At 57.6% G+C, this 23,227-nt stretch overlaps 1 protein-coding gene across 2 annotated transcripts in view; it reads left to right on the top strand.

The window, feature by feature from the left end:
• XXYLT1 (xyloside xylosyltransferase 1) overlaps positions 1 to 23,227 on the top strand; it is a 42,520-nt gene that overhangs the window by 8,145 nt on the left and 11,148 nt on the right. Inside the window, exons 1-2 of one of the 2 annotated variants that reach the window (XM_080604925.1) lie at positions 10,341 to 10,428; positions 17,177 to 17,309. In XM_080604925.1, the coding sequence (XP_080461051.1) occupies positions 10,356 to 10,428; positions 17,177 to 17,309 (206 nt within the window). In that variant the 5' untranslated portion in view covers positions 10,341 to 10,355. Of the gene's footprint in view, positions 1 to 10,340; positions 10,429 to 17,176; positions 17,310 to 23,227 lie in introns of those variants that run through there. The other variant, XM_080604924.1, reaches the window with a different exon arrangement.

Genomic DNA, 23,227 nt, shown 5'->3' with positions numbered 1-23,227 from the left:
GGGCTGGCTCGCTGCTGAGCCTGCGTGCACGCACAGAGGGTCCGCTGGGCCGCCTCGGGGCAGGGTCTTCTCCGAGAGAGGGCGATTTGGGAAGGCCTCTACAAGAGAGTTAAAAACAGTGGGGCCTGCCTGGGGCCCTGGTATGTCCTGTAGCCACTGTGGTTTCACAAACCCTGCTTGCTTGCCAGACAAGAAGGAAGTGGAGCAGACGCTGCTTTCCTTCCTGTGTTCCCAGGCCATCCTTTTGGGGAGGGTCACCGCGCCAAGCCTGCACTCGAGAGGCACTGGCAGAGGTCTGGGGCAGCCCCGCTGCGAAGCCTGCAGCCCTCCGGCCGTGCGCTGGTGTGGGGGAGAGAGGCAGGCGGGGGGCACGGGCTGCCGGGCTCCTGGGGTCTGAGCTGCCTCCCCGCTGCTCCCTGCTGTTAAAGCAGCTGCGGTGGCTGCTCCGAGAAGCAGACGGATGCCCTTCCCCTGGAGACCCGGAAGGCCTCTTGAACATCTGTGTCCCACGTCTTCAGGATCTGGAAACCACTTCTCGAACGCCCGGTGAGCGCTTGCTGAAGGCAGCAGATCACACCTGGCTGCGTTACCAAGTCCCTGCCCAACCTGGCCCTGCAGGGCCGGGACGCCCACCACCGCCTTCCTCGCACGGAGGGCAGCCCCGGCCCCGCGCCTCGTGCTCTGCGGCAGGGCTGCAGGCTGTCCTGTGCCCCCGGCCCGTGCCGTGTTTGCTGCGTTACGCTGCAGGCTCCTGAAGCCGGGCACGCGGTGTCAGCCCGCTCCTGCTGCCGCGTGCTGGTGACAGAGCTCTTCCCTTGGCGCGGCCGCACAGCTGGCACCCACAGCTTCCTCTGTGGCCGGGGCGACAGCGCGTGCTGGTGGCTGCCCAGGCATAACATTGCCTGCGGTCCTGCTACCACAAAGTTCAGGCACAGCCTTTCTCTTGCTGGGCTGCGAGCTAAGTGCTGGCTTGGTGGCCACGTGTCAGGCAGTCACCACGTTCCTGCATCCTGCCCCGCGGAAGGCTGGCCAGTGCTCTCCGTGAAAAGGCAGGGGAAGGCCGGGCTGCTGGAGAGCCCTGGCCTCAGGAGCTGTGTCTGGAGGTGTTTCTGGAAGTTGCCAGCTGTTCCCAGCCTTGGGATTGGAAGTGCGAGGTGGTCATAAGAAGGGGTGAGGGCAGAGCGCTGCGTGACAGGGAGAGCAAGGCAGAGATCTTTCAGAAGGTGCACGGCTCGTGTCTCAGGGGCCAAGAGGTGCCTTGAGAGGCTTGTCTGTCTGCTGCATCAGGAAGTCCTGCAGAGGGGGTGAGGTGAACGTCAGAAAATCATTATTTACCTTAATAAGCACGCTTTTGTTGGATAGACACCGGGGCAGAAGAGGCACGCGTCCTACCGGAGCCTGCAGAGGAAGCGGTGCCATTGCTCAGAGCCCAGCGAGCCGCAGGGACAGGAGCGATGGAGGAGCCTGGGGCTGGGGACCACGGCCAGAGCCAGTGTGCTGCCGGAGGTGGAGGAGGAGAAGGACTGAGATGGGAGATATGCCGGGAAGCAGAGCCCTGGGGAGTGTGCCAGCGGGCCCGTTAGGCAGGGAGGACCCTTCCCTGCCGTGCTCCTGTCCAGTTTGGCACACCGGCCCTGCCCCAGCCGCTGCCGTGCTGGCAGGAAGGCAGCAGTGCTCACGCAGCAGCATGAGTCCTGTGCTCACCGCGTAATGGTGTGCCTCTGCTCCAGGGGCCGGGGGGCACTGCTGTCTGTCCCTGGGGCACGGGACTGGGACGGGTGAGGTGTCTGCAGGTGGGGAGGTGGGCCTGGCTCATCCACCAGCCTGGTGGGGGGACTGGAGCACCTCTCCTGTGAGGCAAGGTGCCGAGAGCTGGGGCTGCTGGGCCTGGAGAAGGGAAGGCTCCAGGGATCTGATCTGATCCATGCGTGTAAGCATCCGATGGGGGCAGCAGGGAGGACAAAGGCAATCTTCTCTCCGTGGTGCCCCATGACAAGATGGGGCAATGGGGACAAACTGAAACATGGGAAATTCCACTTAAATATAAGAAAAAACAATTTCACAATAGTGAAGCACTGGAACAGGCCCAGAGAGCCGCCGAGTCTCCATCGTTGGGGGGCCTATAAGCGACGTGGGCGATGTCTCTGGGTGCCCCTGCTGTGGGCAGGGGGTAGGACTGCACAAGCTCCAGCGGTCCCGTCCTGCCTCAGCAGTTCCGTTACTCGGTGGCTTTAAGTGAACGTGCTGCACTTAGCTCTTCCTTGGACTTTGCTATTTTTTCGTCTGGTGATATCTGCATTGTGAGTGCTTTGAATTATGTTGAATACAAATGAGGGTATTAATGCTAATTTTCTTGTCCTGATACCTCTACTGTATCTTGGCTGTGTGCTAAAGATATCCGTATTGTACAGCCTTCCAGCAAGAAGCTGATCACACCTTCTGAAATGTCTTCTCAGTTCATCAACCTGTGAGTAGTTTTGTCTCTTGAAAAGCTTGCTTGCTGTCTAGCAGTCTGATGAGGGCTTGCAATGGTCTGTTTGGTGTACAGGATGTTTAAAGAGGCATTTTACAGTTTCACGAGTTTAGGTTTTGTTTCAGAAGCTGCTAGTAAAGCTGATTTATATTTCCCTTGCAAGGGAGGTCAGATGTACTGTGCTGGGTGCCTGCAGCGCCTGGTGCTTTATGGGTCTGGCAAGGCTTGCAGGCCCCTTCCCTGCGTTCCAGCTGCACATCCAGGACCTGACGAGAAGCAGCAGGCTCGTACGTTGCGGGCTGGCAAGAACCAGGCTGCTGCTGCAGCGAGGACATGGCATGCCCTTTGGCCAAGGACGGCTGCTTTGCTGCTCTGTGATACTGGTTCTGCTCCAGCCAGGCTTGGTGCTTGCTTCTTGGCCCCCGCTGTAGCTCAGCCGCCTTGGCTGTGAGCTCTGTGAAGGTCAGGGTTTCTGCTGGGGGACCTGTGCTTTTACCCACCTTTTTTTTTTTTTTAAGTGTGAATGAAAGAGCTTTCTGTTTGGAGAAGGGCAGGGCTGCACACTCTGCTGCCCCCCTGAAAAGTTGTGAGTGGTGTAGGAATGGCACTGTCTGCTCCCCTGGCCCTGCCTCCATTTCTCTGAGGAACCACTCTATGGCCTGGAAGAAGCTGCTTTACTAAGGGTGGAGGAGAAATGTTTGAAGCTTCATTTTCATGCTGCATTAGCATTTTTCCTGGTGCCTTTCTGTGCCATTTCACCTGCCAGGAACACTGCGTCTATGCAGGCGTGTCTGGCTCCATAGTTTTAGCACCAGTTTTTTGTGGGAGCTGGATTTAATTGCAAGCTTAAACATGCTCCAGCAGAAACGAAGGCCATGATTTGAATATTAAATTCTCTCTTATGTGTTTGTTTCCATTTGTATCAGTCTGTCTCTAGTCTTTTTCAGTGCTAGCACCCTTTGCGTTAAAGTTCCCTAGCTTTAGGATCCCACATTTATCATTTTCGAAGTGCTGTGGCGTTTCTGTATTACCACGAGTTAGTGATTTGTTTGAAGCCTTAGGGCTGTGGTTATGCACTGACTTTGCAGATTGATGGCTCTCAAAAACTGAGCAGCAGTTGCGTTTTTTGTAAAGGTTTTTGTGGAACATCTGCATGACTGCGTGCATATCGCACGGAAAATAAATGTTTTTTGCCACTCAGCTGTTGCGTTTTTCACTGCTGCTTGGGATCCTTGCCCGCAGAACTTTGTATCTAAAGCCTACAGCTGCCAAGCTGTAATATAACAGCTTCTCAGCTGCTGTAAATCATGTAAGTCTCTTGCCTTAAATGTCTGACATCAGTGGAGTTAACCTGATTTAAGCCAGCTGGGGAGCTGGTATGCGGCGTGCAGCAGTGCAGACTGCATAACTCCGTCTGGGCCTCAGCCTCGTAAATCCTGGCTCAGGGCGGCGCGGCCGGGCCCGAGGAGCTGGAGGAGGCTTGGTGCCTTCCAGTGATCTGCAAGGGAGAAGCGATGGGAAAGTTACACAGAGAAGACGAGCAGGGTTCAGGGTTAGGAGGGGTTGCCAAGATGAGGACGATGCCAGAATGAAACGATCCTGGGATCCGCAGGGATTCGGGCCTGGGAGGAGTGCTGTGTCTGGGCTAGAAGGAGAAAGGGCAGCGACTGGGGCCTCTTACTTTACTTTCAGTACACATCTTGCTGATTGGCTTTAATCCCCCTAATCACTTGTCATTTCAGCAGTGTAACATAGAGGACCCAGCAAGCATTTCTAATCCCAGCAGGGACACGTGAAGCAGTAACGCCTGGGCCTGTCTGCCTGGAAGGCACGGCCGTACCGTGCAGGTGGTGACAATGTCGTGGCCTCAGAGCTCACAAGACAGCCTGCCCGGGCCTAGGTTTGGCATCAAAGAAAGGCTAAGGCCCCTGGGGAGACGGGGCAGCCAGGGGAAGCTGAGGGCTCCTCAGAAGTTGCTCCCCGGGCAGGGGGCTTGGGCTGAGGGCAGGCAGGAGTGGGTGTGGGCTCAGGGTAGGGCGAGGGCTGAGGGCGCCGGCAGCTGCAGTCAGGGACTGACGAACGGAGGTCTGGGCTGTCAGAAAGATTGTTCTTCTGTGAAAATGTACTCCTCTAGCGAGTCCTGGTCTAATTATGAAGAACTCTTTTGACAGCCCACAACTTCCTTTGGCAGGGCCTTCACAGTCTCCCTCCGTTAGGAGCTTTAGGCATTGTCTCTGCATTAACCCCAGCCGTGGCCCTGGTGAGCCTTAGGCCAAGCTCCCCCATCCCTGGCCCTTGTAAGGAAGTTTTTGGCGACAATTAGTTTAGCAACCCGCAGTTTAGCAGCCCTTTGTAGCTCAGCTCAAGCGGAAGATCTAGGCTCGGTGTCCCTCCTAATCCTAACCCCGGGGCTTGGCCTTGGTGAACCTCAGAGCAGACCCCAGCCCCTGGCACCAGGGGGGAATTTCTCGGGGAGAACTGATCGAGCGGCCTGCAGCTTCCCTGCTCGGCCCCACTGCAACTTGTGCATGTCACGCTGCAGCCGTGGCCTGGCTGTTTGTGAAACAGAGCTGTTGTGCCTTCCATTTCTCTGTCCCACTGCAACTCCACCGCAGTTTTATGTGTCGGGTGAGATCATCTTGTGTGTAAGTGCCGTGTGGCTTGGGGAGAACGTCTGGGGGGAGCAATGAGAGCCCAGGCAGCACGTACGCTTTGTGATTTTTGTGGGCACGCGTTGGCTGGAGCGCAGCCTGCTGCTTCTCCCTGGTGTTGAATTCCCTCTGCCTGCTCAACTCTTCTGTGGTGTAACCCGTGAGCCTTCCCCCCTGCTGCCCCCAGTGAGAAAGAAGCTTTCCTTCGTGAATGATCACGTAGGGTCAGCTGTTCAGGACTGCTGTCTCATGGCTTGGTTGTAGCAATTTGCTGTGATGGGGCTTTTTAGGCGCAGGTACCTGGCAGCATGCCTCCTCGAGAAGATGCAGCGTTTCTCCATGGAAGAACTGGTCGCTAGCACCACAGTCAGTGTGTCCCTGTACGGGTTTCCAGTGGAGTATTGGTTCCATCCAAGGCTTTCTTCAGGGAGCTGCAAGCACTCCACAGCTTCACTGGGATGTCCAAGTAACAAATGGGAACCGTGGGCAACAGCTGATCTGGGAGCCAGGAGGGTGATGCAGTGGTGGAAGCTGCTGGGCTTGTTTGGCTGCCCTGGTTTTGCTGACTGCTGCAGGATGGCCATGTTGGGCAGGAGGGGAAGGAGCAGAGGGAAAGTACCTGGGGAACAGGACAGGATGGAAAAGCAAAACCCAGGTAACTTTTGTCCAAAGCTGGCAGAGAGATTCTCAGTGGAGCAGCTTCCTGGCTCTCTCTGCTGGCTGGACCAGAGGTGCTGACTCTGTTAGCTGCAGGGGAATCTCTGAGACCCAGCTGGGAGGTAACGTGTGTCATGTGGAGTCAGGGCATTTAGCAGAGCTTGACTGAAGATGGCATTTGACAAATTGGAGGCAGCAGGGTTTCCTAGCTGTATGAACAGCTGGCGGCCTTCCTGAGGGGCTTAGCATCATCTCTGTGTAAGTGTCCTCCTCCTCACACCTGCAGGCCGTGGGGAAGCCATCAGAGTTTCTCTCCCTCTGACCAGCCCAGCGTGAAGGCAGAAGCCCTGACAAAGGGTGAGAGATGAGCACAGGGTGGAAAGGGCCGCTGGGGGCTTCACAGTTCCTGCAATGCAGGAGGTTGGCCCTGGTGCATCGCCCAGGCACCGTGAAGCACTGACTCATTAATCCTGGTGCTGTTCTGGGTGGGCAGGGGCAGGGAGGTGGTTCTGCTTCTCCGAAGCTGATGGGATGCAGCTGAGCAGAACTGTAGCTGGGATTTCTGCAGGAAGAGCAGAGTGCCACACAGGGTGGGTCCTTGCTTCTGCTGATGAGGCTCTGTGTTGTCACGGGGCAGGGGAGGGAAGAGTGCAGAGCAGGGTGGGATGCGAACGCGTTGTTTGATTCAGTTAACAGGATCTCTTACAGGCACATACATATATAATCAGGCTGGGAAATCTCCAGGAAAGCAGCTCAACAGGATAGATCCTTCCTGCTTGTGCCCAGCCTCCTTACTGCTTTGATGTCTGCTGCATCCGAGGGATGACCCGTGTGAACGCAGAAGGTCCTGAATGCAGACGTCAGGTGTGAGAGCCGTGGCAGGGGTGTCTCGCTGCCAGCCAGGGAGGGGCACAGTTCAACTCGCTCTGCTTTCCATACTTTGAAAGCATGGGACCAAGGGGACGAGAGTGAATCCCCCGTCTCATTTATTCCAGTGTTAGGAATCTGGATATGAGGCTGGATGTGTTGGGAAATTCTTGAGAGAAAACACGTCGTGAGAAATTCTTGACATAATTGTCACCACTGAAGTTGGGGGGGGTGATACACCTGACTAAATTATTAAAATCACTGGTTGCAGTGCTTACTTAAGAAACATGATGGATAAGAGAAGCAGGAGCTGGGCGTTACTCCACAGGGAAGACACAACCAGGTGCTTGCTGGCTGCTAACTCGGGAGCTTGATTTCCAGGTGCCTTTGGTGAGCTTGTTCATCAAAGGCTCAGGAGGAAACTGAGCAGCAGTGGGAGAGGTGGGTAAGTTTTCATATGGCTCAACAACGATGTAGAACTGCTAGGGGAGGAGAACAAAGCGGTCATTATACACTGCCTAAACTTATGGCACACAACATAGCGTGTTGGAAGAACCTGGAGGAGGCTGAGAGAAGAGCAGTGCCTTCTGCACAGGATGGCCCCGACTGGTGGGCACCCTCCGTCTGCAGATGAGCTGGCTGAGGGGGTCACGGCTGGGTCTGCAAAGCCACGAGCTGCGGGAGGCAGACTCGTACAAGAGCCAGCGGGCATCACGGTTAGCAAGAGGCAGATGTAAAGCAGGCAGAATTGGAAGCACAGGCGGTTATTCGCCCTGGTGTAGTGATCTGTGGCGCTTTTTGCAGTGGAGCTAAAATTTATCCAGCCGTACGGAGGGCTGGCATGAAAGAAAATCACTGAAGGCTGTTGTACAGCAGATAACCATCGCAGGGAGGCATGCCTGTGTACCTCGGGGGGACTGAAAGGCAGTTGCAGGTGAGCAAGCAGCACGATGTGGGGGGAAGTGGCCCCCAGCAGAGAGCAGTACCAGCAGCTTTGCAGAGGGTGCCCAGACAGCGGTGAGAGTTAGTGGCCTGGGACACGCCGGGATCAAACTGGAAGATCCAGTGCTCTCCCTGGCCTCAAACCCTGAATTTGGTAACTTCTCCAGCTCGTTATCTACGGTCATACTGGTTATTAAGCACAGACCGGATTGCAACGATGTTTGTCCAAAAGCCTGTTAATGACAAAGCCACAAACCGCCTGGGAATTGGCGCAGCTTGGAACAGGCTCCAGCTGCTGGCTCCGGCTCGATTGAGGGGATGATCTCCCACGAAACTGCTATCAGCCCTGCGAGCGCGCTGGGAGTCCCAGCCTGGACACAGCAGCCTTTGTGAGCCCCGGCTTGCGCCGTTCCCACAGAGCCGAGCTGCAGGCAGGGCAAAGGGCAGGGTGGAGACACGCTGCACCCAGCTGCGCTGCGTCTTCTGGCCCAGCTTCTGCAGGGAAAGACGGGGCAGCGTGAGGCCCCCCTGGCTGCACGGTCCCTCGGCTGCGTTTTGGTGCCCAGAGGAACGACACAAAGCTGGCCTGGCCTGGCAAGGCTTCACCCAGCCTTTCCGTGGAGGATGTGGGGGCCGGGGGAAAGCGCTAAGCAGAAGCATCAGGAAATAAATAGTCTTTTAGCTGGAACAGCATCTTCACAAGTAATTGGCTTCTGTTAATGCGAGTCTGTGAAAGCAGCCATGCGGCGTCCTGGAAATGTTATATATTGCCCTTGTAAAGCAGAGCCGTACGTGCGTGGCTGGGGGTTTGCCGTGCAGCTGCAATGCAGGGTCGCCCAAGCCTATGTACACCTCTGGCTGCCCCTGGGATGCCGGGTGACTCCCTGCAGATGATGGATCCTCGGTAAAGCACCTGCTGGCAGTGAGTTACGGCACATTAATCCTGTCTTACACGCTGAACGGAACGACAAGCATCAGAGGTCTGTACCGTGGATCCTGGCAGAGGGAAGCACAACCTCCTCCTCTTCCTCCTGTCAGCTGCACAGCAGTTCCTTGTGCGCAGCCCAGCTACCTGCATGATTCAGTGACTGCTCAGCGTTAATAAATGAGCATTTTCAGAGTGCAGCAGTCCTGACCTTTTGCTGCTGGCTGAGCATTGCCATCTTCACTGAGCCGCACCGTGTCGGGGGCACGCAGAGATGCAGCAGGTTTGGAGAGCGCCTGCATCCCAGATGCTGCAGGCCTGATCGTGCTCTCTTGGAGCGGAGATGTCGTGAAGAGGCACAGAAAATGTGGGGCTGTGGTGGAGCGATGGGAGATGGCTCCAGAGCCCTGTGCTCTCAAACCGCAGATCCCAGGAGATGCTGCAGTAGCAGAAGGGTTTATTTTCTGGCAAAGTGTTCCCATTTATACAGGGATGGAGGGAGTGTTGATTGTTTCTGGTGTGCTCTCATACCCTCCCTCCCTGCTTCACGTCTCAGCCGTGTGAGAAGAGCCAGATTCCTTCCCCAGCCTGCTCCTGAGCCCAACTCGCTCGTGGTGAGCTAGCACGGAGAAGAGACTGAAGTAACGGTTTGACAAGCAATAGGACAGCAGTGCCAGCCATTGTTTCTCGTTGGGGTAGTCCTGTTGTGCTTTGTGTGTTGTTTTCATGCTGCTTTTGGGGAGCAGGCAGCAGAAAGCCTCTCAACCCACCCAGATAAGTGCCGGAGGCTGCAGCGTGGTAGGAGGGTCCCCACCTGGAGAAGCGAAATGCTCACCCAGCTGCCTGCAAGACGTGTCCCCGTGGCCGGAGAGCCCATCTGCTCCGAGTTTCACGGGGCATTTGGCACTGCTGGAGCTGCCCAGCTGTGCTGCCGGGCGGCCGGGCTGCTGTGCTGGTGGTGCAGCGGTGGGAGAGGCGGCTCTGGGCCACCCTCGGGGAGCTGCGGCCCCACGGCATCCCGTTCCCCACAGCGCCATCCCCGCTCTGTCCAGCGTGACCCGCGGCCCCTCGGGGGGCGTCGCTTCTCATTATTTCCACTGGCTGCCCCTTGCCTTAGCGCCAGCGTCAGTTATTTGGGATGTCCTAGATCTGTCAGGCCGGGACAGGCGTGCGCTGTGATTCCGCCTCCCGCAGAGCACCAGGGTCTCGCCCCTGCCCGGCCGGGGCGGTGGGTTCGGAAGGCACCCGCCTGGTGGGGCTGGGCGTTGGAAGCCTTCCCCGGTCGCCCTGAGGGAGGGGAGACCCTTCTCCTTCCCTAGCCAGCCCTCCTCTCTCGATATGTAGGGGGAAGCAGCGTGGGAGCTGCTGGGATTCACCCGGTGCTAAAACCCCAGCCCTGCTTCCAGTTCAGCCGGGGCGGTGGGAACTGCTGGCCCCTCCATCTCACCGTAGCTTGTTAGAGTTTAGCAAGAAGAAACAAGGACAAAATCTGCCTGTAGCTCTGCAGCTCCTTCCCCCTCCATCAAGATGAGAGATAATTTACCTTACTGCATTTATTTTCTTGTATCTCTTTTTGGTTTCCTTTTCTGTCTCACCCGCTCATTACTTTACAGCTTTCCATCCACGCTGCTTTGTGTTTTATGGCAACCTGGAATTAAACCTTATTTTGTCTGATTATAAGGTTTCCTGCTGCTCTAACTCCGGCTCCAGAAAGTGTCTTCACACTCCTCCTCCGGTGACACTGTATATTAAATACACAGCGAGCAGCGCATGAAGCCTCACCCTGAAAGCTGCTGAGTGCTCAGCGTTGTCTGGTGCGGAGTCGGTTAAGATCTGGGGGATGTGTGAGTTATCCTGGACCAGGAGCCAGCCAGGGACACTGGAGCAGGGACAGGAACACTGCTCTGGACCAGGCAAGTGGGCCATGGTGCTGCCACAAGCACTTTAGGGGTCATTGCTGCTGTACCCAGCGCTTTAGCTCCTGTGGGTGCCTGCTGCAGGGCTTTCCCAGCACGCTGGAGGCCTCCCTGAGCCCAGCCTCTCAGTGTGATCCCCCGGCTGATTCCTGGGGCCTGTGGGCAGCCGGAGGATGTGGAGGGGCTCTGCGGAAAGCGTGGCCTTGGGAGCAGCGGGGCTGCACCCACTGTGCCTCGTGCCTGCCTGTCTGTCTGTCTGTGTGTCTGCCTGCGGGTCTCCCCCAGGGCAGCTGGGGCTGGTGTGCATGGGCTGCAGCAGTGAGTTGTCATCTGTCTGGCAGGCGGCCTAATTTTTTAATTAGCTGCTAGGCTGGAGTTGCTGTGAAGAAGCTGCTGTCGTGCTCCGCTGGGTGCGTGATAGGTGTTAGAGGAGTGCTGGGTGAGCCTGTTAGCCAGCCAGGGCTCCTCCGGCTGCCTGGGATCAGCCTCCTGGGACTGCTGTGCGCTCCTGGCATGAGGTCTGCAGGTGGCCGTCCTCCCCTGGCTGTCCTGCTCTCACTCTGAGCCTGGTGGGGAGGGAGGGATGTGGCCAGGGCTTGCTTGCAGGCCTTGAACCAGAAGCTGGGAGCTAGGCTGACACGCCTTGCGGAAGCAGGGCTGCTTTGGGCTGCTTTTCTTGGGGAAAGACAAGAAAGTGCTGGGAGGGAGCTTCCCCCTTGGCCCCCAACGTGCTGGTGCTGGGCTCTGTGGCGCGTGTCACGTCGGCACTGCCCCGGCCTCGCTGCCTTCCTCTGGCCGAGGCTCGCCGGGGCTCAGCGACGGGCAGTGGTGATTAGCGCCGGGAGCGGAGGGGCAGGCTTTATCTGCCAAGAAAATAAGCCCTGGAGAGGGGAGCGCGCAACAAAACAGGAAGCTGCTCACAGCTCCCTGACAGCGGAGGGAAAGCTGCCGGGAGCAGCTGGGAGCGTGGGGGTGAGCAAAACAAAGGAAGCCTCTAACAAAGGGCAGGCAGAAGAGCGGAGCGTGTTTGTGTCAGCGGGCCGGCCGGGGCTCGGGTATCTCTGCCTGGCACCGCGGCCGCCCTCGTGCCCCGCCGCAGTTGCAGCAGGAGGCTCTCGGGAGAAGCTGAGCCCATGCCCGGCCTTGGCAGTGGCAGTGGGAGCGGTGTTTTTCTTGGCCGCACACCTCGCAGCCACCGAGGGCAGAGGATCCTGGTTTCACAGCCAGCACGAGCGGCTTTGCGGAGCCGCGCGGTGCAGGCGAGGTCAGAGCCCCGCGTGTCTCCGGGCGGTCGGTTAGCTGCCTCGGGCGGCCGTCTGATGGCCTGCAGCTCCTCTCCCCCGGGGAGGCGAGGATCCCCTTTGCGATGTGGACGCTGTGCCGGCTCCGGGAGCAGGCTGTGGAGGTGCAGGCACTCGCACTAAGGACACGGCCATCTACCCCATCCACTGCCAGGTTCTGCCTCTGCATCCGAGCACACCGATGGCGTTGGAAGAGGGGATGAAGGTTGGGGCAGCTCGGGCAGATGTGGGGAGCACTGACCAGGTTTATCAAGCACGAGCCCACGGCCCAGGCTCCCCTGGTTGTGTGCCCAGCTGGTAGCTGGGGGTGTGTTGTGGGGAGCTCCCTCTCCGTGCACAAGCCCTGCGTCGGCAGTGTCACCGTCAGGCCCCTGGCTGTGCCATCGCTGCACAGAGACGCAGGTGGGGATTATGCCCCTGGGAGCCTGACCAGTGAATCACTGGAAAAATCGTCATCCGCAGTCTGGTGAAGCAGGGAGCTTGTCTGTGAGCAGGTGGGGTTATGAATAATAAAACTCAAGCCCAAACAAATTTCTCAGGGAAAACAGGCTCTGCGGGGATCCAGTGCTGCTCTGGCACGCAGCGGTGATGGAGCACGGAGAGCGTTTGCCCCTGGGAGGAGCAGGACCCCGTCCGAGATGTGTCAGAGGGGTGTCTCTATGTTGTCTTGGCAGCCCAGAGTGGGTAGGTCCTTACAAACAAGTTTGTTGAAACAGGTGGAGACTGTTGTATAAGGTGGTAGGAGCAGAGCCAAACCCCAACCAGCTCCCATGAGACCTCTACCTAAGGACCATGTGTGAGATCCGGGCGCTGCACGGCTGCGGCAAGGCGATGGCTGTGCCCCTCCTGCCCTCCCTGTTTCCCCCAGCACAGCTCCGCAGGACAGAGGTGAGGGAGGGCCTGGCAGTGGCTGTAACAGGAGAGCACTGCAGCGCTGCTGGAAGGCTCTCAGCTCGCAGAGCCTGGGTCACGGCCGCTTTACGCCGAGCAGCAGCACCCGCGTCCGCCTGGGAAGGCCTGGCCAGAGCAGCAGCTCTGCTGCGGGCAGGGCTTTGTACTCCGATGAGGGAGCCGAGCTTGTGCAGAGAGCCCATCGATCAGCTGCAGAGCTGCACCAGCTCCAGGACGCTTCAATCTTCTTGCGTCTTCTAGTCCAAAGCTATTCAAAGCACTGCTCAATTAACAGCAATTAAGGCCATGGCATCTACTGGACAGCTTCGGGGCTCTGCGTTGTGGTGGCAGCTCTCCTTCCCATGATTTGCTACCTGACACAAGTCGTTATTATTGCCACTCGTTTCCCCTCTCTGCAGAGCGACGTGGTGGAGGTGTGCCGGTGATCCAGATCTGGCTCTCTTTGCCTGGAAGAGGAGGGTTTGGAGCCGTGGTGCTGCTGGTGTTCCCAGAGCAGCCGAGGGAATTGGGCCCCCGGGCTTTTCTGCGTGGCGGCTACCCCAGGCTCCTGTTCCCGCATCTCCTCTTGGTGTCCTGACCTTCCATCTATCCCCTTTTCTGTCGTTTTAAATCCAGGCAAAGCTTGGACTGGGGCAAAGCGGTCCTAGCTAAGGGCAGGCTCGGGGCTGTGCAGCTCCAGGTGCCCGTGGGCACTGAGCGGTGACTGCAGGGCAGGAGGGGCTGGGGCAGCAGCACCCACTGCAGGGCTGGGCCGGTAGCTCCGGAGGGTGTTTGCCCCGGGGTGCAGCGTGTCGCTGGGCTGACGGAGCCAAGGAGCATCCTCGGAGCTCCAGCTGGATTGGCCAAAGCACCTCCTCCTGCGCACCCCTGCTGCCAGGCACGTGTCCTCAGTTTCTGGGGGTACGCTGCCTGTTACCGCAGAGCACTTGGCTCTTAGGGGGTGCGTTGCATCGGGCTCGCTCCAGAAGCTGCCTCCTGCCAGAGGTGCTCCCAGCGCTGCTCAGAGCAGCCGAGCCACACGCCATGCCCCTGGGCACGCACCCCGAGGGCCTGTCCTGCCTGCAAAGCTCTGCTGGTTGCTGGAGGAGGACTTGGGATACCAGGACGTGTGGGAGTGACTTCCAGCATCCATTTGCTGGAGCAAGGCTCAGAAAGGGGGGAGTGCTTGCACGAGAGGCTCTGTGCCAGCATCTCTCCCGAGTCCTGCTTTGGCACAAGGCTGATTCCCTCTCTTCTGGCAGCCAGGAGTCACTGTGAGATGTCCTGGGCACTGCTGCTGGCTTTCGCTTCTGCATAGCAGCGAGCAGGAGCTCCCGGCAGGACCGGGCGTTCCTTAAGCCCATCGTCCGCCTCTGGAGTCATCCACCTCTGGAGGGAGGATTTGAGCTGGAAGGTTCGAGTCGGCGTGGCAAAGTCAGGCTTCGAGCCCTGAGAGGTGCAACATCGGCGCTGGCGCTGCGGTGAGGATGTGTCCCAGTCTGCAGGGCCGTAGCTTGGGGGAGTCTGCGCAAGCCTTGAGCAGCGCCAAGCCCAGGCTGCAGCCCTGCTGGGGTTGCTGTTACGAGGCTGCAGTAAAAAATTACAAGCTTTAAGTGGGGCCAGCCTGTGTCATAAAACTGTCACTACTAATGGAGATCTTCTCTGCTTTGAGTGGCTTAACTCCTCTTTATGTGCAGTGGCTGGAAGAGCCAGAGTTGAATGGAGCAGAGGGTAAAATATATCATAGCAAAGCTAGAAAACGCACTTTCCAAGCAAAATGCTGTCAGGGTTTCTGCACGCTTCCAGCTGGGCCCCTCCAAGCAGTTTGTGCCAGAAAGAGAAGAAGAGCATGTGATCTGTCCACCCCCACGCAGCAGTCAGGGCAAAGTGCTCGGTAAGAGGACAAAACACGAGGATAAATCAGAAATATTAGCGCCTGGCCCCTTGCCAGCCGCAGACAGCGATGGCAGAGGAATCGTCTCGGCCATCAGTCTGGCCATGCCAGCTGCAGCTGGCAAAGCAGCGCTCAGCGCCGGTACCCGTGCTCGGCTTCGTCCCACTGTTGTCATTAATGCTTGCTTCAAAAAAAGAAAAAAAAGAGGGAGAAGTACTTTGTGCTCTCTGGGTCTGTCTTGGTAGTGTTTCCCCGGGGGGTTCTGCCAGCACAGCGTGGGGACCGGCACAGGGTGCTGGTGCCACGGCGGGCAGGGCTGGGAAAATGGAGGAGAAGGGGAGTTGGAGCTTCCCCCCAGAGCTTCGCTTTCATCCTCGGTTGTGATTAATTGCAGTTAGTGCTCATCTGTAATTGCAGAGAACAATCAGATGACGTGCCTTGCGGTTGATTTAATTGAAACCTGATGAGCCAGCTGAAGGCTGCTGCGCTGGGCTGAGCTGTGCTGGAGCGGTCCCTGCTGCTGCCCAGAGCAGGACAGGGGCCCCGGCCCTCTCCCTGGCTCTGCAGCACCTCTAACGCTTTGGGCTCCCCTCCCTGGTGCCGCCTGAGCTTTTTCTGGGGGCTGTGCCTCCTCGCGTTGCACTGGGAGATGAATTTCTCCTTTGGGATGTCTGTCTGCTGAGCAGCACGACCGCTCCGCGGTGCGAGATGGAACAAGCTGCAAGACGTGGCTTTGTGGCCGGGTCTGGGTGTCCTCGAGGGCAGCAGTGTGAGGGATCTGGGGTTTTGCACTGCTTGGGGGTTCAGGCTTAGCTTCGGAATAGCTTTAACGGGGATCAGATTTGGGTGTTTGGGATACACGTCTCGTCCCCGTTTCAGAAATTCTCTGCCCTGCCTATTCATCTGCCTGAATTGTGCTAGCAATTTCTGAGGCGGTTAGGAAGGCTGAGGGAAATTGCTTTCAGGTCAAGACCTGCTTTAGCCTGTAGTGAATTACTCCGCCTGGCTTTTAAATCTTTGCAAACTGAGGATTAGGGTGCTGGTAAATACCAGGTGGGCCTGGGGACTGCCGTTCTGCAGGCTGAAGGGAGTGCAGCCTTCCCCTTCAGCAGGCAGAGAACGATGAACGTTAAGAAAATAAATTGAGATACAGCCTGGATTGTAGCTCAGGTGCTGTGTCTGTGTGATTTATCTTTCTGCTCGGGTACTTCACTGACTAAGCAGTATATTTCTCGCTTAACCTCACGGGGCTTTTTCCTTCTTAACTGGGGACAGCGTGTTAGATATGGCCAAGTGCTGAGAGCCCGGGATTAAGGCAGGATTTGCAAAAAGATCAGAGCCGCTGCACAGCCCAGTGGTTGGAGGAAACAAACGTGAAGTGATGGATGCATCTGGAATGGAGCAGTTCGGTTCCTGTGCTGGCGGGTAGCTGCGTGGGGCTGGCCGTTGTCGGCGGCTCTGGGCCTCCAGTCCCAACAGTTGCTCTGGAGGCTGAAAACCGAGCGATTTCCTCCTGCCTCCAGCAGCACGGCGACACCGAGCAGCCCGTCCCTGCACCAGGAGGCTCTCCGAGAGCACCAGCCTCCTGGGTCCTGGGCGCTCACCGATGTTGCGGCCCTGGTGGGGAGAGGGGTGGCAAGCACGGTGACGTCCTCCTGTCTGGAAATAACTGGCAGGAGGAAGGATGAGGGCCTCGTTTGCTAATTGCTATGAAATAGTGGTAATGAAAGGCCCATCTGGCCTGCAGAAAGCTGCCGTGGCACCTGCACGAGGTAAGCGGGGACTGACACAGGTTGACACCGTCTTTTTAATCCAGTTAGCGCTGAGCAGCCCGGCCAACGTGCTCTTGGCTTTCGTAGCACATAAATAGCTGCGGCCTTACCTGACGCGGTGGCCGTGGGACACTGCTCGTCGTGCTGTGCACACCTCGCTGCGTGCCGGCACGGCTCCCAGGCAGGGCTGAGCTTTGCTGGCCAGAAGATGACCATGGCTTTGCCCAGGGCTGGGGGAGCCCGTCACGGGCTCCCATTTCTCTCAGCACGCAGGCGAGGCTGGGAGATGGGGAAGCCCATGTCAGGCCCATGGCAGCTCGTGAGCCTGTGCAGGTGCCCCTGAGGTGCAGTGCGCCTTCCTGAATTACTGACGGTGTCTGCAGTGGGAATTGCTCTCATACTTCGAGGCAGGGCTGGCTGCGTGGGCTGGAGGTGGGGAACACTTGGTGAGACTGTAGTGCTTCTCGAAGTACATAGTGTAAGGTGAGTGCGGGGTGGTGTGTGCCTCTGCAGAGACACCTCCAGAAAGGGAGAAAATACTCGCTGGGGAGGCTGCGTCGAAGCTGCTACTTGCTTTTTTCAATCCTGTGCAAAACCATTTTTCTGGAAGAAAGGAGGGGGTTGATAGAAACAGAACATTACCGGAAGTGGTTTCATAACTCAGTCATACCTAAAATACAAACTGGTAAGTGCCGTCGTGATGGGTGAAGGTTGGTAGCTTTGGACAGAGGCGGCAGCCAGGCTGCCTTTGCCCTGAATCAGCTGAGTCCTGCCCACTGGGCTGACCCCACCAGATCCGCGGTGGGTGTAATTCCTCGCCTCGCCATTGGTAATGGCTGGTCAAGATTTTGTTTTGCCTTAGTCATTTTTCCTCCTTGTGCTTTCAGAAATAACGCAGATCATCCAGGTAGACTTGGACCTGAAGTACAAGACCAACATCCAAGACCTGTTTGAGGAGTTCGACAACTTCAAGGAAGGAGCTGTCATCGGGATTGCGAGGGAAATGCAGCCGGTGTACAGGTACAGCAGCGTGCCCAGGGCACCAGCGTGGGGAGAAGGGGGTGGGCAGTGGGTGGCTTTCTGTTTTCTGTTCAGCTCAGATCAGCCTTTGGAACAAAGTCTGGGGAGAAGCAGTCTTCCTGCTGTAATCCCTGCAGGGGAATTTAATCTGAAACTTGTAGGCCAGTCCGAACAAAGTGTACAGTACCACTGTGGTTTCCTTGTTCTCACACAGTCACAAGGCTTTCAGAGCCAAGTTCCTGATAACGAGTGCCTAATCCATAAATAGATGCACAAAATACCTGTTAGAGGTGTGTTTCCCCAGCCGTTCCTGTTCAGGTGCGCTGATTGAAGTTTGGCATGTCAGCTTGCATGTTGGGGTTCGGAGGTTTTGGCTGTGAATAATGCTGCTCTGCCCAAGCAGAGGTGACACCTCCTGTTCCAGGGGGACCCGGGACAAGTGCGTTTTCAGCCACACTTGTGCATCGTGTTAGCCTGATGAAGGTGACCATGCGGTCTGGTGGCTGGCACTGCCTGAGGCCTGGCTCTGAGCAGTGTGGTTGCCTTGCATCCTGCTATCCAGCTCCCCTCTTTGCTCTCCACCCATGTTTTCCACAAAATATCTGAGCTAGCATTCAGGGAATCCCACTGGCATGTGGTATAAGCGGAGCAGTCTGCCTGCTCTACCATTACTTGCGGTGAGTTTGAGCTACGTGTGAGGAAACCTTTGGGAAATGCCAAAGATGACCAGCACGTTGGAGAGACGGATGTCCCGTCACATAGATCACAAATGGTGCAGCTGTGGGTCCTTCAGTATCTGCCCCCCTGCTTGTCCTGGCATTAAGGAACAAGTAGGTGCTGTTTCCAGCTGCAGTGCACCTTGTATTGAAGAGGTGTTCACCCAGAGAAGCCTGAGGGGGGACTCCTCTTGATGACCTGGGCTTGCAAGCGTGCAGATGGAGTCACAGAATGACTCGAGTTGGAAGGGGCCTTAAACATTATGTAGTTCCACCCCCCTGCCATGGGCAGGGACGCCTGCAGTCCCGTGGTGTGCTGTGCAGATGTTTTGGTCTCTCCCAGAGCTGATGGAGGCTTTGGGACTTCGTCACTCCCAGAAAAGACCTTCAGGTCCTGAAAGCAGCAGCCAGGCCTGGCTCAGCTGTTCGCGGCGTTCCCGGTGTGGGAGCTGGGCGCTGCTGTCCCGTCGGTCGTGTGCAGCTCCGGAGCTGGCCGCCGCCTCTGAACGTGCTGGCGGTGGATTCGTTCCAGCTGTGCTTGAGGATTTACTTCGTGCTCTCTGTGCCGGGTGTGAAACGTGCGCTCGGCAAAATCCCAGCTGAGCAATCTGGAGGGGGTTCTGTTCACACACAGACGTTGGGCAGGATCAGCGGGAGGTGAAGGGCTCTGCTCCAGCTGATGCCCGCACAGACTTGCGGGCTCCTGGCTGCTCACGCTGTGCTGTGCTGCAGGACCAGCCCCCGTGCTGCACCGAGGGGCTGCCGGGCAGTGTGTGTCCCGTGGGCCGGTCACAGCTCCGCCAGGGCTCGCAGAGCGAGGGGCGAAGGTGCTGTGGCACGTGGGGTGTGAGGTGCAGGGGGTGGTGGGCAATGGGGCGAGCACTAGTTACATGTCACTGTGCCGTTCTGCTGGGGTCCGTAACTCGGCTCTGCCGTCAGCCGGAGCACACGTGTCTTCAGCAAAAGTCAGCCCCAGCTTTCTGCCCTAAAAGCTGCTGGTAACACGCAGCCCCAGCGCGGGGCCTCTCCTTAACCCCATCTGCTGCCGCTCGCTTTGTTCCCCGGGCCGCCGCATGCAACGCAGTTGGACTGAGTTAGAGGAGGGGTGAATTGGAGCTGTTCTCAGGCATCGCAGGAGGTTCTAGCCCTCGGGGATAGTACGGCTGGAAATAGGTTCGTGTTTGAGCAGGTGCTGTGCTGAGTGGGATCAGATATCAGCTCGGGGTGGTACTTAAATACACTGATTGAATTTAACATGTATCCTGCCGAGGATGAACCTCCGTTTTTGTTTTAATCCAGGGTGAATCAGATCATGAACTCAGGATGCCTTAATGACTTTTCAGCTGAGCCGAGTTTGAGCGTCTGAGATAGCCTGGCCAGATTTGCTAATCCTGATGGAAATGTTCTCATAGAAAGATAAAAAAAGCTTAAGAGCTCTCTCTGCCTTATCTTTCCCCACTGGAAGCCTTAATAAGGAGATCAATAACTGAACCTGCTAAGACATGTCCAGCAACGCTCTTAGGCAAAGGCTGAGCTTGGAGCGAGTGCGACTTCGCAGAGGGCAGGGAGTGCTGTGCGCGCCTGCTGCAGGACGGCCTCCTGCAGGCATCCGGAGGGTGCGACGAGGCTGGACACAGAGAACAGTGCACCAGGAGGGGACTGCTGGCCAAGCAGCCATGCAGGCGCTTCTCCAGGAGCCGGAGGGCTGCCTGCAAGCTGCTGGAGGCCAGGAACGGAGAGCATCGCTGCGCTGACCTGCGGAGCAGGGGGTGAAGCTGGCGTCCTGGGCAGAAGCTCAGGCATCCCTCGTGTCGGGGGAGCAGGGCTGTGACGGGCACATGAGGGAGACCAGATTTTCACTGTGCACAGGGGTTGCTGACACAGCAGCAGGATTGCTGCTGGCTAATTATAACTCCTCGTTAGCGGAGGCGGGCACATGGAGGTGGCCGGGGCCAGTGCTCCCATGGCAGCTGCCTTCTCCGCCGACCCCAGCGTGGCCGTGATCCCTTCTGGCCGTGTTTCACAGCCGCACCTCATCCCCACCGTTTGCCTCACGTTTCGGCCGGGCTGTGCCATGCTCTCCCTGGCCAGCAGTGCCCGTGGCACCCAGTGGTGCTGCTCCTCGCTCGAGAGCCAGGCAGCCCGCGAACACGGTCAGCACAGCCCTGTCCCCAGGAGGGACCCAGTCCCTCCTGTCACAGCGGTGACATGCGACCGACACCCAGCAAGGTCACGCCGCGGGCAGGGGCAGAGGTAGTGAATCATGCTGAGCAGAGAAAAGGGATTTGGACATTTCCCATTTTCTTTATATTAAACATATGAGAAAACAGATTGTCAGCGGAAAGGGATAGAGCTTGCCAAGTTACATCATTTTCTGCACCCTCCACCAAGGTTTCAGCGACATTTCGATGATATAAGGTTGTTCCCAAACACGAGTTTGGTTTTTTCCTAAGTGATTTATGGATGGAGCTGAAGTTTGCATGGCTTCTCCCAGGACTGTGGCTTTAGAGCAAATTGTACAGCACTGTTATTAGGATACGAGTTTTGTCCTGGTGTCTCCAGTCTGAGAGCCTTGCTCGGTTCTGGTGTCCCATGTGGTTATTAATCACCACTGATCGTTTCCTAGAAGCCAAATGAGAGCGTACTCACGAGAGTGTTTCTGGTTGCTCATGCTGCAGAAATCACCGCTGTGCCTGGCTGGGAAAAGCCATCTCCGGGGTCCTCCTGGCTCGCAGGCTTGGCAGCGAGTGGGGACCGAGGGATGGCGAAGGCTGAGGTGTCTTCTCTGAAAGGCAACACCACACCCAGAGCACAGAGGGCTCCTGTATCCGCTTTGGGTGTCCTGGCAGGATTTTGGTGCCCAGAATGGTAAATCCAGCCCCAGCTAATTACATCCAATTGTTAGGGCTTAAATAGAAGAGAGAGAGAAGAGCTACAGCCGAGCACTGTGCTGGGGCTGTGTTGGATTGTGAGCTTAAGCCTGCCTTGCCCAACAGGCCAGGCCCCTTCTGATAGCCGCACAGCCTGTGGCAGTTAAGTGAGCAGGGCGAAGGAAGCTTTTCTCCGCCTGCAGTTAGCCCGAGGTGCTACTCCTCCACGTTTCTGCCCGGGCACGGGTCAGCTTTGCAGTATTTCTGTGCATAGCGAGAGCCGGGCTGGTGGCTGGCTCCCTGGAGGCGGTCTGTAGCAGGGGGCATGCCAGGGGTACCAGGTGAAGCTGCGGGGTGCTCGGCTCAAGGAGGAGATCTCTGGCACGGCAGGGGCAAGGCAGGGCCGAACAACGTTGTACAACGATTATTTGACCTGAGGCAGACCCCTGCCCTGTGGCCTCCTGCTGCAGGCAGGGGGCTCGAGGCAGCCCAGCGGTAACAGACCTGTGCCGCGCCTGGGGCTGAGCCTGCTGTCGGCGCAGCTTTGATGCGCTGGGTCACTTCTGGCTGTGTTGTGCTGGCCTTGTTGTGCTGTTTTGCTCTCCACGTGAAAACAAGTTCCTGCCGTCTCTCGTCACCGGGTCGCCCCGCGTGGGGCGAGCTGTGCAAACGCGCCGCCTCTCCCCCGCAGGGCTCCCCGCGCCGAGAGGCTCGCGCCTCCTTCCTAAAAGGACTTCCAGGCAAAAACACGAGCTGGCAAAGCATGAGTGTCTTTGTAAAAAAAAAAAATCTTTGCTATTTTTATATTTTTAGCAAGTTAAATATGTGTTCTAGGCGTGAAGCGGAGGTGCCAGCTCGAGCTGTGTGATTTGCCACGCACGCAGGTCGGAAGCATCCGCTGGAAAGGTGGCTGGGGGGTGGGGGAGTGCTGCTGGGCGATGGGGGCCGTTGGGGGGTCTCTCGATGACCCCTTGCTTTTCTCTCCCCACTTGGTGCAGCTTTCCGTGACACCAGCTCTGCCCCAGGGAATTTATCCCGGTGTTGCTCCCCCACCACGCTCGAAATGTCTCCAGCGAGCGGTGGGGGTGGAGGTGCCGGTGCCCTGCAGCTGCTCCCCGGCACGGGAGGTGTGCTCCGCGCGGCACTCGGGGCCGGGTTGTCCCCTGTGGGGCTGGCTCTGCAGGAGCAGCGTGAACCACGGCTGCGCTTTGAACACTGAGGGCTTGGAAGCAGGCTGGGCAGCATGGGGCACAGCGTCAGAAAGGTGAGGGCAAGGCAGCGAGGAGCTCAGACCTTTCCTGAGCCACTTCTTGCTCTCAGAGCTGCGGGCTGGCAGGCACACGGGAGCCGTTCACTGACAGCGAAAGCTCCGTGTGCCTTCTTCCCCTGGCTACACGGTGGTGGGAAGACAGATGGAGATCCATCAGGTCGCCGTGTTAGATGCTCGGTCTTAACGCTCGCTACCTATTTGGCCTGTCAGAGAACGCAAATGTGTGCACGCGGGCATTTTTTTAAGCGATACGCCATTTCGGGGAGGCAGAGCTGTTCCCTCCGGCTGCCTGCCCGCTGCCGGGCTGCAGGCTGTGCTTTCCAGGCACGGGCTGGGACTGCACGACGCTCGGCTGCCGCGGCGGCGCTCCGAGCAGCGCTGCATGCAGGCGCTTACGGGAAATGGGGTAGCAAGAGAACAGGAGATAGGAAATGTCCCAGAGCCTGTCGGCATATCCTGAAGGTAGGGGGAAACCTCCAGACAGCAAAACAGGATGGCACTGGAGTGTTTCCATGCGTTTGACTCATGCTGAAACAATGCCCGGGCGCTGTTTGTCTTGGAAAAATGTGTTGCTGTGAGCAAAACGATCCCCTGTCCCTCCGCAATGCAAACGCTGGGCTTTAGTTGCTGCAGAGGCAGGACTTCATCCTGCAAGGGGCTGGGTACCCGCGGTTACCCCCTGCTCCCAAGGGAGCTGAGGACACTCGGTGCTGTGCTCTAGGCTCTTGCACACCCGTGGGCTTTCGGATGGCTCCTGCTCCTGCTCAGGATGCGGCCAGAGCCTCTGCGCAGCACTGACGTCTGTCTGCTCGTGTGCCTGCCTGTGTGGGAGCCTGGCCATGGCCGAGAGCAGGACCTCATGCTTCAATGTCAGTGGTGTTATGGAAATATTAAAATCTGCATCTGAAGTTTGTCTGGTTCAAAAGGCTTCCCATGCAAGCAAGTGCTTCTGCGGAGTCGTAATCTTAATTAAAAACCCTGCTGTCCCCTGCAGTGTTTCAGCTGCTGAAGCGTGCTGGCAGTGTCCTGCTCACCAGACTGCAGAGGGCAGGTGGTGATGTA

The sequence above is a fragment of the Anser brachyrhynchus genome (assembly GCF_964034855.1).
Source record: "Anser brachyrhynchus genome assembly, chromosome: 9".
Classification (NCBI taxonomy): Eukaryota; Metazoa; Chordata; class Aves; order Anseriformes; family Anatidae; genus Anser; species Anser brachyrhynchus.
The sequence above is the reverse complement of the archived record's forward strand: the minus strand, read 5'-3'. Positions and strand labels throughout refer to the sequence as shown.